This window comes from Myotis daubentonii, chromosome 6 (genome assembly GCF_963259705.1).
Source record: "Myotis daubentonii chromosome 6, mMyoDau2.1, whole genome shotgun sequence".
Taxonomy (NCBI): domain Eukaryota; kingdom Metazoa; phylum Chordata; class Mammalia; order Chiroptera; family Vespertilionidae; genus Myotis; species Myotis daubentonii.
This window is the reverse complement of record NC_081845.1, coordinates 7904810-7921955: the sequence shown is the minus strand read 5'-3', so window position 1 is coordinate 7921955 and position 17146 is coordinate 7904810. Positions and strand designations below refer to the sequence as shown.

Here is a 17146-nt window from a genome sequence, read left to right as displayed (position 1 = left end):
TTTATTGATTCAAAACATTTTTAAAGTCAGTGTAATGCATGTGCATTTTACAGTAATATCCATAGGTTCACACAATATGGTCAAATGAAAACAGCTGTAATTTGATTTACTTTGAAAACTCAAATATACATAGTTTGAGACTTCTAAGTTTTCTTACATTATTGTCATGCTCAAATTCTATTACATTTGAAAATGCTAGCGTTTTCAGTGTCTATTGTACAGTGTCTATTGATAAAATAGACTCAAGAAAGAGGAAACAAAACCCAAAACTTAAATGGGAGGAAATATAATCTGGATTATCTATTCAGTTTGTAGGTACCTACAGTTATTCTGGCTTTACAAAATAACCAAGCATGGTATCTCTTAAATTGTATTCATGCATTCACAATTTCTTTATGGCCAACTAATATTGGTGGGCTCCAAAATAAGGATATAGATTACTAAGTACAATGAACATGGTAGTAAAAAAAATGACATTTGTTCAATATGATAAATTTTACAGAACCAATCACATTTAAATTATTTTTTATATTTAGCAAATATACTGAAATCATATATAAGAAACTGCGTTTATGCAAATAGGTTAAAGCAAGGGAAAAAATCAAGTCTTCTACATTATTTCAATATTCAGTGTTTATTGTTCATTGGAGGGCAGTATAGAAAAACTCAGCAAAATAATTATTAGTTTAAAGTACCTACTATGACAATTAGTAAGACTAACATCTTTACTACCAAAGAGATGTAGAGGATTAAGGTAATTATACTATTTTTAATGAAAAAAATTCACTTTCCCCTCCATTAAATAAGTATTCAAGCTAACACTGTTTAGGAATTTTTCCATTTCACGTTTCAGTTCATTGTATTTTCTTCATAGTACTTGTTAGCAGTCATTTAATGGAACCTAACAGCACTGCTGAGGAATCTACTCATAACTTTTTTTTTAGCTCAATATAAATGTCCAATAAACTTACATGCAATAATACCTCTTAAAAATCTATAACTTTACAGTAGAGAAACCTGACAAACACTACCTCAGCCAGATGACCAAAGGCAACATCACCAGTGATAAGTCACGATGGTGGTATGCACCTTTGACACCATGTGGTAGAAATGCCACGTTACTTCGGGGGTCTTCCTTCCCCAAATGGTAACACCTGTCTAATCATGGGGGAGACATCAGACAAATTCCAACTGAGGAACATTCTGCAAAATGCTAGACCAGTGCTCCTTAAGCCTGTCAAAGTCATCAAAAGCAAGAAAGGTTTGAGAAACTGGCACAGCTAAGAGGAGCCGGAGGACACACGATGACTAAATGTGATGTGGCATCTTGAATGGGATCCTGGAACAGAAGAAGGTAAAAACTAAGGGAATCTGAAGTGTAGACTTAATGCACGGATGTCGGTTCATTATGTGACAGATATCTCATGGGTGTGCTGTACATGGAACCTCTCTGTACTATCTTTGCAATTTTTCTGTAAACTTGAAATTATTCAAAAATAAAATGTTAATGCTAAATTTTATGAGCATACAAATACATTTATTCTTTTATTTTCCTAGTAAAGTTAATTTTAAAATCATACTACTCTAATATTAAAAAAATGCTTTCTATTCCATGTTGATATCAATGTTTTCTCATGGCCAATCTCATAACAATTTTACTTCTATCCCCCCACCCACATATATATTTGGCAAATTATTTGGTATTTGTATTCTCCCCATTCTTGTAAATGATTTATTTTTTTTAATGATTTCTTTTTTAAACTATGATTTAAACCTATATTATACACACACATCTAACCATATATATCTCCATGTGTGTGATTTTTTTTCTTAATTGTAGACTCAGAATGATGTTAGTGAACTGAAAACAGTGATTTTGAATCATATTATTGAACAAAGCATGACATTCATATATTCCTCCATCTGAAAATAATCTTGGTTGTATTTTTTGGATGAATAACTAAATAATACTTTTAAAGTATGGTTTGAAAAAAATATGGGAGAAGTGCATTAAAATGGCATTTAGTGTATACATTCTTGAAAAATGGGAATTTTTATTGAGCTGGAGAACTTTGTTAAAATAACACTTTATCCATGTTTATTTCATTTCTTTCTTATGATCATCTTATAGAGAATATTCTGCATTTGAAATGAGGACACATGGTCAGGATACATGGTTTGCCCAGTCATAGGACAGAAATGTAGATTGAAATCAAATTTGTAATTAAAGCTTCATATTTGTAAATAAAACTCGACAACCTGTTGTGTGTTGCAAGGATAATAGTAAGAATGTTTCAGGGAACATCTGAAACAAATTTTTGGTATCAGTTTTATTGATAAATATTTTCAGTTGTAGCAAGTGAGGAATAGCTAAAATTTTTACAGATTTAATATTATTTTCTCAGGAGAACTAACATTGTATATTGGTCAGAAATTTATAAAGAACTGAAAAGAGCACATAAATAGAAGCCTTTGCAAAAGTACACTTTGAAAATTAACCATTATAACTATCAGCATAAATACACAGACCGGAAGATTTTCTGGAAATAGCTTGACCACCTTTCACAATAATTTGCCAATGTATGCAGTGCAAAGTTTTCAAAATTCATGTTTCATAGGGTACTACTAGTTAAAGGCATTTTAGACCTAGGAAATTTAGGTGGCATTCACAAGGTTCTTATTTTATTTTCTGATTGTACATTTTTTCCTCGCATCTGATATACTGTATTTTTTGCAAATGTAATTTGTCGCAATTACAATGACTTATTTTTTTCAGCATAAGTTAAAAGTGTATGGGGAAAATAGATAAATTAAAAATTAAGAATCAGATATCATTTTAAATCAGATTAAAATGGTGAAAATGTATTTTTGCCCCTAATAAATAAACATTATCTACCTATTTCTATAGTCCTTTTGCAAAACTGAATTATCAGGTAAAAATAGGATATACATTTCATTCTGTAAATAAGAATCTAGGCAACATTAAAGAATACTTACTATTAAACACCCCATGCGCCATGACCAAATATCAGAACTGGTCATCCTATGTACAGATTTTAAGATTAAAAAAAAACCACATTATGGTCTTGATTTTTGCACTGAATAACATTGACATCAAAATTGTGTTTTGCTATAGTTGTTCATATGCCAGTGCACCTACTGCGCTTACAGCTGCCTTGTAACACTGTTGGGGTATCTATATTACCTTTGGGTAACATAATAATTATCTATAGTAAGGAAGAAGTGTCACCCATCCATTACTAGTGTGATCTATATGCAAGATCCACCTCTGGCTCTCCAGTTTATTTCTATATATTTATATATAATCTATATCCTCTACTTTTCTTTCCATCATAGGCACTATAGAAAAAGCATTAACCTCTTTCTGTGCGCATTAGCAGATTCTAACAGTATACAAAGAGATCTTGGCAATCTGAAACACACACGTGTACCTTCTAAAGTGCTAATTTTTCCTCAGGGAGGAATTCACTCACTGGGAAAGTCTAATTCTACCAAAACAAATATTGTGCTCTTGGAATGGTAGCATATACACCATTTGAGGGCATTTGTTTGTTTGTTTATTATAGCTCTGTAATTAAAGCAAATTTGTAGAGTTTCAAATATACAGACATACTCTTAGATAGAAACTTTAAACATTTTGAAATTAAATGAGTAACCCTCCCCTCCCTCCAAAGTAGGAATTTAGCACAGAAATGCTACATAGCATGGTTAGGGACATCTGATGTGTAAAATCTACTCTAGAATCATTCTCAAAACAACTTCCTAATCAGGTTTCAAAAGGATATACTAACTTCAAAATCTGTATTCTACAAATGCCCAAGTTACAGATCAGGACTCTTTATAAGGGCCCTTATCTTTTACATTTGGTAAAATATTAAAAGTATTGTCAAACAGACAATTCATCTAAGAACCCAAAGTATCTTATAAAGATAATTTACGACTAGCAGGTCACCATCATATATAGTAACAACAAGAATATAAAGTGTACATTTAAAAGATTGATGCATGCAGTATATCATAATATAGTACATATTTTCTAGTCATGTGCACCAATTTATTGTGCTTCAAACACAGCAACAAGTATGATATTACAACATATATGTGTATACATCATAGTAGCATAATAAACTCAATTCTAACCAAAAAATTAAATAATTCAGGAACAAAAGAACTTCACAATAGAAGTGATGATTCTTTTAGGTTTTTCTTCACTCTTTAGGAAAAAAAATATGAGTTTTTGTAAACATCTTTATCATTTTTCAACATATTACTGAAAACTATTATTCAAATAGTAAATATCTAATTGACATGGATAAAGTATGTCTAAACACACTAACACTTTCAGACAAAAACAGGCATTTGTTAAAAGAAATTATCATTATAAATATTTTCTATCTTGTATTTTAAGTACATTTTCATAAATAATGTGTTTAAAAGTGCTGAATATGATAGGATAGTCAGCAACGCCAGTGTAAACAGAACATTTTTGTTTTCTACTCTTCAAACATTTTTTAAAATCCCATTTTGTTAAACACTGCAACAGTTAAAATATTTGCATAGGGAATAGATAATAGCCCTTTTAAACGTATCTCCTGAATCCTATATAAATTAGAAAATTAAATTCACTTAAAAAAACAATTCTTAACATGTTTTAAGTTTATGGAAAAAGAAACTTACAATGCCAACCTTTCAAGTAAAATAAAATTTAAAAAGAAAACCCAAACTTATTTTTTTAATGTTTAATAAATTAAAAAATGAGAGGTAGTTAAAAATGACAATGAAAAACCTATAATTTTAATATCATCCTTAATATAAGGCCAGTATTTTCATTGGATATAAATATTTTTAAAACTTTCATTTTAGGTTACTCAATATTATATTTAATAAGTGTAAGATTAAAAAAATAGCCTCCAGGGTATATTAATTTTCAAATGTAACATCTTGATATAAATATGACTCTGACTTTTTTGTGTTGGTGCACAATAGAATACTGTTTTCTTGAATGTCAAAAAGTGCATGCCAATGTCAGGCAAGTATTTTGTCTTAAAGATTTAGTGAGACTTTAAAAAATAATATGACAGCTAGGAGATTTGAGCACTGTACTGCCTTTCAGTTATGGATGAGAATTAATAGTTTGGTTTCAACATTTTTAAAATAAGTAATTCTTAAGATACTATGTGAAAACAGTTAAGGTCTGAAATAGAGAATTATCTTCTTTATAACCCTTATAAAACTTGTGTTAGTTAAAAACTTAGCTTTTCACTGGATTTCACTTTCAAGGAAAATATGCCACAGGGACAGATGTTTTTCATCAACATTTTTTATGATGCTACATGTAGGCATTCCTTTATTAGATCCTTTCCTTATATTTCAAAACTAAGTTATCAAGCTTATCATTTTTTCTTGCTAAAGTACATACATTACACAACTGTTTGAGAACTGGAGAGCCAGCCTTTAATAAATTAATTACAGTATTGGACATGTGATATATACATAGATTCATTTTCTTCTGTTACAATTAAAAACAATATCATTCTTTGATTTGTCATTGAGATAGAAGATCTTCAAATTATTTTGTGCTTTTTTTCTCTTTTCATCTTATTATTTTTTACACAACAAATGCTTCTGTAATAAAAATGCCACAGTTCTGGCAGTGAACAACCAGAGGAATCCCCCATTGGGATTTCCCAACAAACAGAGATAAATAGCTCTTTTTTCATGTACAGATATATTGGCTTCAAAATGAGTGTACTGAACACAGTATATAGCATGTTGAATACTATTGTTTACAATTTAAAAATTGGCTTTGTCTGTCTCAGATTATATTTAAAAACGCAAACTACAGCCAACTTTTTGGCAATTATTTCTGTAAGACCATATTGCACAAAAGTCCTTAAATACAGATATAAGTTATGTCACTGGATTAAATATTACAACAACTACATGGCAAAAGAAGCAGTTTGACTTTGCACATGCAGTCTCTGGAAATACACTAGGAGACTGTTCATAGGACTACAAATACAGTTTGCTTGCAAGTAGAATGAGTGTTGAGTAAAACAAACTTAATTTGGCAATTCATTGTTTTATGTGGTATTTTCTCCAAAGTTAACCATGGATAACCTTGATAAAAATGGAGACAAAGACCATATGGTTTTATTTTCACAGTAGCCTGAGGAATGCTAAACTGTAGTTCTCCAGGAACTCCGTGTCTGATGTTATATGACAACTTTTATTTCCCATCCCAGCCCTCCAAAATGATTTCTTTAAGTGAAAATTAAGATTCAGAAGTAGAACTGGCAGTACTTTCAACAAATGACTTATATATTTGAGAGTTCAAAAACCTTGGAAAAGAATCTCTGTGCATTAAGGTATATATCTGAAGTTGGGCATCTTCATACATGTGAGGATTGGGATCCAACAGATTTCTATTGATCACCTCTCTAACTCGAGAGTCAAGACTGACCTAAAAAGAAATAAGAGCAATACATTAAATCATATTTTTTCAAATTTTCTCAATGAAAATAACTAGAGGTTCATGACACTTCAGAGAAATTCCAAAGGGTGAATCCAGCTACCTAAATCTGAAGGTTATCTTTTTCAAGGCTATATATAACCTTGCATACTGTTCTCCATCAAAAATTGAAGTAAAAAACAAAAAGCAAACAAACAAAAAAACAAGACATTGTTTTTGACAATTTCTATTTATTCTTGGGGTAGCAGAGAATTCCCTCCTACTAGTATGTGACAGCTGGGGCGACCCTCTTCATGGAACAAGGTAGATATCTTGCAGAGCACAGTCCTCTGGAAAATATTGACATGTGTACCCAATGCTGATAGTTTCACATCCCAACAAGTTCTACTTTGTCAAGAGAAGGAAACCAGGAATGTGGAAGTTCCTAACAGAGCAGAACCACAGTAGAGATTCTTTGTGTCTTAGGTCTACTTGGCAAGGCCTAGGAAACTATACTACAGTCCTTCCATAGGATGCAAGCAAAGATCTCTGTGCTAAAGATTAAGCAGAGGCAGCTGCCGGTTTCACAGCCACTCATGGTCTCCTTGACAAACCAAAAACCAGAAGTAACCTCGGGGTCTTTAAAATTTCAACTATAAAAATAGGTAGAATTTTCCTTGGTCATATTGGTGGTACCCATCTGTTTATTTCTGTGGGTTTGTGTGTTTTTTTTGTCCAAACTGTGATATGATTCTGACCAACCACTCAGAACTCATCTCCACTCGGTCCCCAGAGGCCACTGGCGGAGCATTTCTTATTAACAAGTTGGTTGGGTAATTAGCCTACAGTACAGGAAAGTTCAAGACCAGGTCATGCTCCCTGGCCACACTTGGTTGGAGATGTGAGCTGTAAAAGCTGCAGGCTGGATCTGTGAGTTTGCCACTGAAGAAAGCCAGCTTACAAGGAAGGCCCTGTGATCCTACAGCGTGCTCTACTTTGAGACAGTGAGGGTCTTGAGGAGCGTGTACCATCTGATAACTCGTGAAGAAAAAGAGGTAACTTCCTCTCTGTCCTGGTCTTCACTGAAAACAAAAATTTCATGTATACACTGTCACCTTAGCATCGGAGTCAGATTCAGGAACTATGGGATAAGAGGTTATGAGAATCTAAGATGGAACATTTCTTCCTTTCTTTTAAAAATTTTCTATTTCCCACCCAACAACAGTGTGTAGAGAGAATATTATGCAGATGCTATTAATCCCCCCCCCCCCACTTTTCCATCTTGAGGCAGAATAGTCTATCTGCAGTTACATGGTGGGCTGCGTGAGGGGGAAACAATCTGGGCTCTTAGAGTGGGAAAGTATGTTTTATGTAAATTTTGAAAGGAAAATGTATCAAGAGCATGGTTTTTAAACTTAGCTGGGCTTCATTCTAAAACGTTGTTTAACCCAATTATTTCACTTGATTTGCTAGCTTCAGAGAAGAGATCCAAATTTGTGACCAGTGTTAAAGGTTCAGTGTCAGTATGGCTTGGGCTGGCCATTGTGCTATACTCTCCTTGGAGATGAATCATAGCACCAGAGCCCATTCTTCCTTGTCCTGGACCCAAAGATGTCACCATTCCTTGTTATTTGTCACCATGTACTTGGTGTTGATTGATAACTTTTCCTGAAACGGAGCAGAACTGCTTGGTTGTCCTTTCCATGTAACTCAAACATAGTAATATGAGTAAAGTCATAGTTGAATGTTAAAAAAAAAAATTAAGCAGAATACTTGCTTGAAGTGGAATCTTTGAAAGGAGAAACATAAGTAGTAATTCAGAACAATCATTAATCAATATAATGTTATTTGAAAAACATACAGAAATTCTGTAAGTGATTCCGTCATCGGTTTTCCTCACTAAATGCTAATCCTGTTGGAACTGGTAGGGCATGTTGGTAAGGTAAGTGGAGAAAAATTAATCTCAATAATACATGTTTGGGGAACAGAACTAAGCTCTGCCCTGAAATGATACATTAGCAGAACCCTGCAAGAGGCAAACCATCACTGAGTCCTGATAGGTTTCCTCAGTCCTCGCTGTTTTACAAGTAGTAGGGCACCCTGATCCACAGTTCTGTCTCATGATGTACTCAAGTCTCTACAAACCTTTCATATTTATAACCTAAGTGTTTCATCACAATTATTTTTCAAAAGCTTTTTTTGTTCTGGCTTCTTGTCCCATCCACTGTTTCAATTACACCCAGAGTTGGAAACACTCCAAATGATGGACCACTCACGTTTTGGTGTCCCCAGATTTCTGAGCTCTATAGTCCATGTGGAACTGGGCTGATTGATACACCCTTGGGATGGATACACCCTTGGGAGGATTTGTTAGGAAACAGTGATCCATACTAAATTTCTGTGGTCTAGCTAGACCAACTTATAGAGAGAACAAAAATGAAACGTCTCTTGGCTGATACATATATATATATTCTTTGTCAGGGATTGTAAAAAGAAAAGTGTTCTGTAATTATATCATCTGGGTTTTATTCTCTGTGTTGTTGCCATATGAGGTGATCATCAAGTACAAAGTCATAAAAAGTACAGAAATGTTTCTCAGCTTTGTATTTAAAAAATATCATTTGTGTTTCTACTTAACAGGAAAATGTTGGCATGGGAGTTTAAACTGGTTTATCTTACTCTGTAATGTGGCGTTATAATAAGGTGAAGTATTACTGAGTGCGCTCCACGGTTTTTATAAAAGGTGCTTTTACTTTCAAACTGGAGAACTTTTTGTTGCAATGGAGAAAGAAACGTTAGATTAGTGATAAAGAAAGAAGGTCATTTATTTCTGAAACAATAACATAGTTGAATATAGTATAACAGTTTTTCAGTAGCTGGAATGATATTAATTATCTTTTTTTTAATCTTAAGATAGAGAAATAAAATAACTTGCTAAATAGAGAAAGTAGTACCATTCAATGTTTAGTAATCTACAACAAAAGCACATTTGCTATTTCCATATGAAAAGCAAAATATTTAGGAAGATCCAAGATGGCTGTGATGTGGGTGAAGCTACGCTTACCTTCTCTCAGCCAAACTGGAGTCACAACTAAAATACAGAGCAATCAACCTGAATAACCAGCTGAAGACTAGCTGAAGAGAAGTCTTGTGACCAAGGATTTACAGAAGAAGCCACATCAAGACTGGTAGGAAGGGCCGAGACATGAAAAGGGCTGGCTCTGTTCCCATGAGTGGTGGCTGAGCTCCCAGAGGGATATCTCAGCTGCAAAGGTTCCCTCTGAGAAGCATGGGGTCCCCAAACCAAGCGGGGCTCCCCAGCCCACAGCACCTGAGCAAGGAGGAGGTACACAAAATGTCTAGTTGTGAAAATGGTGGAGATTTTTTCTGCCAGGGGAGATGGGAGTCTGCTAGAGACACAGGTGCCCTTTTAAAGAACCAAAATCTCATCTGCAGCCACTCACACTGGGATTCTACCAAGGGAAGGCAGAGTGGACTGGAGTCACAAGAGAACAGACTGGGTTTTGTGGCTCTGGGGAGAGATCTGAAGGGACAGCCACCAGGATACCTGTGCTGAGTCCCTCTCCCACACCACAGATGCCATCTTTCTTGGGTGGGGCACTCCCCTTCATATGGCATCAGCCTGGGGGAATATAATAGCCCCACTCTCTGAAATTCATGTTGCCCCACACTATGGAGCATGTGCCCTGCTGAGAAGTCTATTACCAAAGATTTACAGAAGAAGCCACATCAAGACTGGTAGGAAGAGCAGAGACATGAAAAGGGCTCGGTCTGCTCCCATCCATGTGTCAGCTGCCTGGGCCAGGGTATACAGGTCTGGGCAGACTCAGGGGGTGTAGTGATTGAATGGTATAGGTTTGGGGTGGGGTGGGGTTATTCTTCTCACTTACCCATGAACTACACTGGTGCCTCCCCTCTTGTGAGATCCACTAGACCAGCGGTTCTCAACCTGTGGGTTGCGACCCCTTTGGCAGTCAAACGACCCTTTCACAGGGGTCGCCTAAGACCATCCTGCATATCAGATATTTACATTACGATTCATAACAGTAGCAACATGACAGTTATGAAGTAGCAACGAAAATAATTTTATGGTTGGGTCACAACATGAGGAACTGTATTTAAAGGGCCAAAAGGTTGACAACCACTGCATTAGTCCCACCCCCTGGGCTCCCATTGGACCACCCTACCAACTCATGGTGACTCCACCCTGGAGAGGTCTGGGCAGAATCTGGGAAAGGCTGAGTTGTGGTTCTGGGAAGGGGCCACAATCCCCATCTCCCTCCAGGTCTGACCAGCACCTCTTCCTCATGAGAGAAACACTAACCCCATCCTCCTGATTCCCAGGGGCCCTGCCCTGCTGAGATAAGGCTCCTGGCAGACTCTGGGACAGACTGAGTTGTATCTCTAGGACAGAGACATTCTTCCCTTGGAAAGGAAGAAGTAAAAATGTCATTATTTGCAGATGACATGATACTGTATGTAGAGAACCCTAAAGATGCCACCCAAAAGCTACTAGAACTGATAAATTAATTCAGTAAAATAGTAGGATACAAGATAAATATCCAGAAATCAGTTGCATTTTTTATACATCAATAATAATATATGTCCAGAGAGACAAAAGAAAAAATAAACAAATGGGACTACATTACCCTAAAACGTTTTGGCACAGCAAAGGAAACTATCAAACAAAATGAAAAGACAACCTACTAAATGGGAGAACATATTTGCCAGTGATACATCTGATAAGGGGTTTATATACATACTTTGTAAAGATTTATATAACTCAACACCAAAATAACAAACAATCCTATTAAAAAATGGGCAAAGGACCTGAATAGACAGACACCTTTCCAAAGTGGACATACAGATAGCCAATAGACATATGAAGACACACTCAATGTCACTATTCATCAGAGAAATGCCAATTAGAACCACAATGAGATATCACCTCACAACTGTCAGAATGGCTATCATTAATAAATCAACAAACAACATGCATTGGCAAAGATGTGGGGAAAAGGGAACCCTTGTGTACTGGTTGTGGGAGTGCATATTGGTGCAGCCTCAAAAAATAAAAAATGGAACCACCTGACTCAGCAATCCCAATTCTGGGAATATACCCAAAGAAACCTGAAATACTAATCTGAAAGAATATATGTACCCCTATGCTCATTGCAGCATTATGTACAGCAGCCAAGATCTGGAAGCATCTCAAGTGCCTATCTTTAAAGAAGTAGATTAAAAAACTAGAGTACATTTACACAATGGAATACTACTCAGTCGTAAAAAATAAAGAAATCTTACCTTTTGAGACAGCATGTATGGACCTGAATACCATATGCTAAGTGAAATAAGCCAGTCAGAGAAAGACAAGTATTATATGACCTCACTTATATGTGGAATGTAATGTACAAAATGGACTAACAAACAAAATAGACACAGACTCATAGATATAAAACAGACTGTCAGCCATCAGAGGGGAGGCGGGGTTTGTGGGGCTGGGTGAAAAAAGGTGAAGGGATTAAGCAAAAAAGAAAAAAGAAAGAAAAGAGAACAAAACAAACTAGTTGACACAGACAATAGTACGGTGATTACCAAAGAGAAAGGGGAGTGAGGGGAGGTAGAAGATTGTACAGGGGGGATGGATGGTAATGGAAGGAGACTTGGCTTTGGGGTGGTGAACGCACAATACAACATACAGATGATGTATGATAGAATTGTACACCTACATCATTTTATTAACCAATGTCCAATTTAACTCCAATAAATTCAATTAAAAAAGCTAAAAATACAAACTCACTGAGATCCGCACAAAGTCTTACACTAAATCTGTACACGCCCCCTCCCAGCTGCAGTATGTGTAAAAGGTGCTCCATAAATACATACAGGATGATGAAAAAAATAAAATAAAATATCTACCTTCATATCTGGTTGTTTGTTTGAAAAGGTTGTCGGTCACTCAAAAGGAGTGTAAGAGAGGTCAAATAACAAGGATAAACCCCCTGGGTCTAACAATCTATAGTTTCATCTTGTGGCATCTCTGTGCTTCAGACTGTGGGACACCTCTAACACAAGTTAGTGGGAGTGGCTCCCAGCATGGGTGCTGAGCCATCGCCCCCCTAGGACTCAGGAACGACTGGATGGCTTATGAGGCCATCATGTGTGGGGTCCAGTGCAGGAGGGACTGAGGAGTTTCCTGTAAAAAACTCATTCTACAGGAACAGAAAGTTAAGTAGCACAGACAGAGCTGCCCTTGGGCCATGGAAATTCTTTTCTTAGTCCTCAGGGACTGGCATCTAAGAGGCAGAAAGGAGGGGTACAGTGCAGCAGTGAAGCAATGGCAGAGTTTACGTGGGATGGGGCACAAGACAGCACCGGTAGGTTTGGCAGGATTTAACTGGCAGTGTTATTAGCAGTGCTGGAGACGCGGGCAGTGTTGAGAGGTGGCAACGGAAGGTCTGAAAAGGCATCAGTGACTTTGTGACAGGCCTCTGTGAACTTGGAAGCTTTCATTCCCACGGGGAATAGGAGACAGGCAAGAAGAAAAGCAAGTGACTTGCACATACAAAAATATCCACTGGCAACTCCACCCACTAGTTGGGAGGAAAATGTAATGAGAGCTAAAGGTTCAACATGAATGTGGAGGTAAAGGGAGGGAGGATGAAGATTAATCTTGCTGGTGTGGGTTGGGAGAACCTGGCTCACACTATGTTCTATACCATACCTATTCATACCAGCTTTCTTACCATATGGAGGCGAACATTAAGATAGATGAATACTGCCCGGCTGGTGTGGCTCATGGTTGAGTGCTGACCTATAAACCAGGAGGTCATGGTTTGATTCCTGGTCAGGGCACCTGCCCGGGTTGCAGGCTCAGTCCCCAGTGTGGGGTGTGCAGGAGGCAGCCGATAAACGATTCTTTCTCATCATTGATGTTTCTCTCTCTCCCTCTCTCTTCCTCTCTGAAATCAATAAAAATATGTATATTTTTTAAAAAGATAAATGATTACTGCCAAAAGGGTGCTGCCTTTCTGTGTTAGCCATTAAGATGCAATAGACATTTTGACTGATTTTTGGCAGAATTACACTAAAATGATGAATTTTCACTGAAAGTACTTTTTCCTCATAGACACCCCTCATTAAGCAAGTTACGTTAATCCTTAGACAATTTCTTGCATATCATGATTAAGATCCTCCCATTTTTTTTGCATTTTAATTTTACTGAAGTTGTTTAATTTAGAATTCTTTTCTACGTAAAATACTGAAAGATTTTTTCTTTTTTGGTTATAAATCCATATTAAATTTTACTGATTATAGCTTCTGTCCCTGGATATATTCGTTTATAAATTTTATACATCTAAAGCAGCGGTTCTCAACCTGTGGGTCTCAACCCCTTTGGGGGGTCGAACGACCCTTTCACAGGGGTCGCCTAAGACCATCGAAAAACATATATAATTACATATTGTTTTGTGATTAATCACTGTGCTTTAATTATGTTCAATTTGTAACAATGAAATTGGGGGTCCCCACAACATGAGGAACTGTATGAAAGGGTCGCGGTATTAGGAAGGTTGAGAACCACTGATTTAAAGAATAGCTGATTCTCCCATCTGTTTTGAGAAATTCTTACCATGAGCACTTTTAGCTGTATTTTGTGTCCATTATTTCTACTGAAAACAATCACAGCCTGCAAACACTTGTTGGCATTTAGTTCTTGGAGCACAGATCATTGGTAGGATAAAGGGCAGTAGCCATATTCTTGCTAGGGCTTAGATGATGGGGCAGTTCACCTTGCTTGTCCAAGTTCAGGCATGCAGTGAAGGTTGCTATTTCTCATTTACCTCAAGTTCTAAGGTGGGGTCTATAGGAATCTATTGTCATGAAGAAAGTACTAGACCATGGAATAACTAACCAGCATGTTGTAGTCGGAAGAGCACCACATTTGGAATCAGAAGACCTTGGGCTTATGCTCTCTCTCCGCAAGAATACAATTCTAATGGCCTTGAAGAGTCCATTTTACTTTCTTAGGAATAAGTTTTCTTTGCTATAAAATGATGCCATCTGTCCTACTGGCTAACATATTACTTTGAGACTCATATTGGAATAAAATAGTAAGACCACTGACCATTTCACCAACTACAAAGTTTAAGCCAATGTAAGGTAACAGTAATTGGTCGTAAGTATGATGACACTTTTTTGATCAAACCCAATGTATTTAGACTTTGTAACAACTTGAATTCTATCTAATCAGAGTGACCTTACCCGACTACCCCTATTCTAAACTACATCATTCGACCTCTACCTCCACCATATGTTTATCACAGTCTTTAGTCACTTGATTTGGACATGATTTGTCTGACTTCCAAAAATGTGCGCTCCATAGGGATAGGCCAATGGTTTTTGTGTTGTTCGCTATCATATTCCAAACAACTAGCCTGCGACCTGGCTCATAAGAAATACTTGATAAAAAAAAAGAAATACTTGATAATATGCATGCACTTGATAAAGTATTTTTGAATGATAATATGCATGCGCAAAGAAATGAATTTAAGAAAATATAGTCAAATGAATCCTGTTTATAAAAACTGATGCAAATTATTGAAAATGCTAAATTCACATAGTTTTTTTCTTTGAAAAGGAATATACATGTCCACATAGAATCCACATACCTATCACACATGCATTATTTTTAGATAATTCTAGTGTTTAGGTTTATTGCTTTTCCCCTCCCGGATAGCAATTGGAAATTTAGGATGAAATCAGAAAAAGCAAACAATTCTTATTGCTATAAAAATTATCATGCAGATAGATTTTGTAGATTTTAGAGCTTTTTCCATACCATCACTTTATGAAACAAGTAAGCTGAGGCCGCAGAGCACTGAAGTGAGTTGCTCAGTGTCATTGGATGGTAAGTGGCAGATGGCAGCCCTGGTTGAAGACAATGCCATCACTAAGGGAATTTGTAGATATCTACACACACATAGTTTTCATCAATGCAGATAAAAGTCTTACATTTGTTGCAGGGATTTATAATGATTTCTTTGTTCTATAACTCCTGCTGTTTATGGCTGGTAATACCTTTAAGCAGACTTTTTATTAAAGTTCTGTACTTTGTTGGGTTTGTCTTTTCAATACATAATAAATATAAGCTGCCAGCAGCATCTGCCATGTGCTGCAGGGATGCCATTAGCCCGAAATTCCTCTTTACTGCCCCCATTTGTTTTTTTCTTTGAGGACATTGCATAAAAAAGAAAATTGAATTTTGAAGGAAATGCTATTTTTTATTTGTTTTTTTTAAGTATATTTTTTAATTTAAAATGTGGCCCTTCTCCTCTTAAAATGTATGCTATTGCAAGAAATGGTAGTTACATTGCCTCCTGACTGCAAACATCTATTTTATAACATAATGTTTGAATTATTAAAAGTCCATAAACACGTGCTCTTAAAACAAACAATGCAATGCAATTTTCAGCATACTGGTTCCATGCAATAAATAAATCATATACATATGAATAATTGTAAAAATGTAGACTTTCTCTACATTTAACAAAGTGAAACATTATTAACTCAACCCAGTTAATATAAAATGAAAGTCTCGTGGAGAAAAATGAAGTTCTGGTTAAGAAGGAAATCCTGATAATTTTTAGTATTTACTCACTACCACTTTATAAAGGATTCAGATGTTCATATTCTTTAAAGTATTTGGACTAAAGGGAAGCAGTTACCGAATTTCAGAGGTAGAAAAGCCAGATTATCTAGCCCCTCAATGGGAAGCGATTCCGACCCCACTTGGTGTGTGGTGGCTGCTCGGAGAACAGTGTTGTGGGATGTTCTGAGGTTGAATCTGGGGACGCAGTTAGGAGGCCCGGGGTTTATTAACCGTGTCATTTGGGGGAAGAGTGGAGTAGCAGTCCAAGGGCCTTGCACCTGCCGTTCCCAATTTGGTTTACTCCTCTCTGTGCTCCTTTTGAATTTAGTGAACTAATCTACCCAGGTCCCTCAGGCAGGTGAAGCAGAGCCAGGACTAGAATCCTGTGCACCTGCATACCAGTCCAGTGCTCCCACCGCTGGCCAGTCAGGGCTGTCTCAATGCTACGTGCTCTCTCCAGTGCAGGTTAACAAATTGTAAAGGGTGATAACTCAGTATTGTCAGATAATGGGTAATGTGTTGAGGCTGACTAGAAATTAATGAGCTTTTGCATAGAAAGGTCAGAGAGATGTAAGAGTTTGGAAAGGGCTCTGGGATAGCTACAACGGGCATGCTATACTGTATCAGTGAGTTAAGCCATTTGACATGGTTCAAGCATAAATATATACTATATCTACACTTTGGCTCAACACGTAACTTTTTAACTATTGTCTTTTATAATGGCAAATACCTAATGGTTTTGGTTTATTTGTTTTTGCTGAAAAACAATAATCAAATACAAGAGTGGGCAGAAGTAGGTTTATAATAATTAATAAATAATTAATACAAGAATAAACCCAGTGTTTCCTGTATTCACAACTGTAAACCCCCATTTTGACTATCCCTGTATGATTACTATGTTGACAGGAAAGCAATCAACTGGCTAAACAAAGGCACTTCATACAGTCCAAAACTGAGATTCTATGTTATATTCTTTACAAGTCAGCATATTTACAAGTAACAAT

The 17146-nt window shown here is 36.3% G+C and overlaps 1 protein-coding gene across 4 annotated transcripts in view; it reads right to left on the bottom strand.

Annotated features, from left to right (window-relative positions):
- Positions 1-1834: 1834 nt before the first annotated feature.
- Positions 1835-17146, bottom strand: part of RGS17 (regulator of G protein signaling 17) — a 188289-nt gene continuing 172977 nt past the window's right edge. For all 4 annotated transcript variants that reach the window (XM_059700005.1, XM_059700007.1, XM_059700008.1 and 1 more), the window contains one exon: positions 1835-6484. In XM_059700005.1, coding sequence (XP_059555988.1) covers positions 6296-6484 — 189 coding nt within the window. In that variant the 3' untranslated portion in view covers positions 1835-6295. The remainder of the gene's footprint in view (positions 6485-17146) is intronic.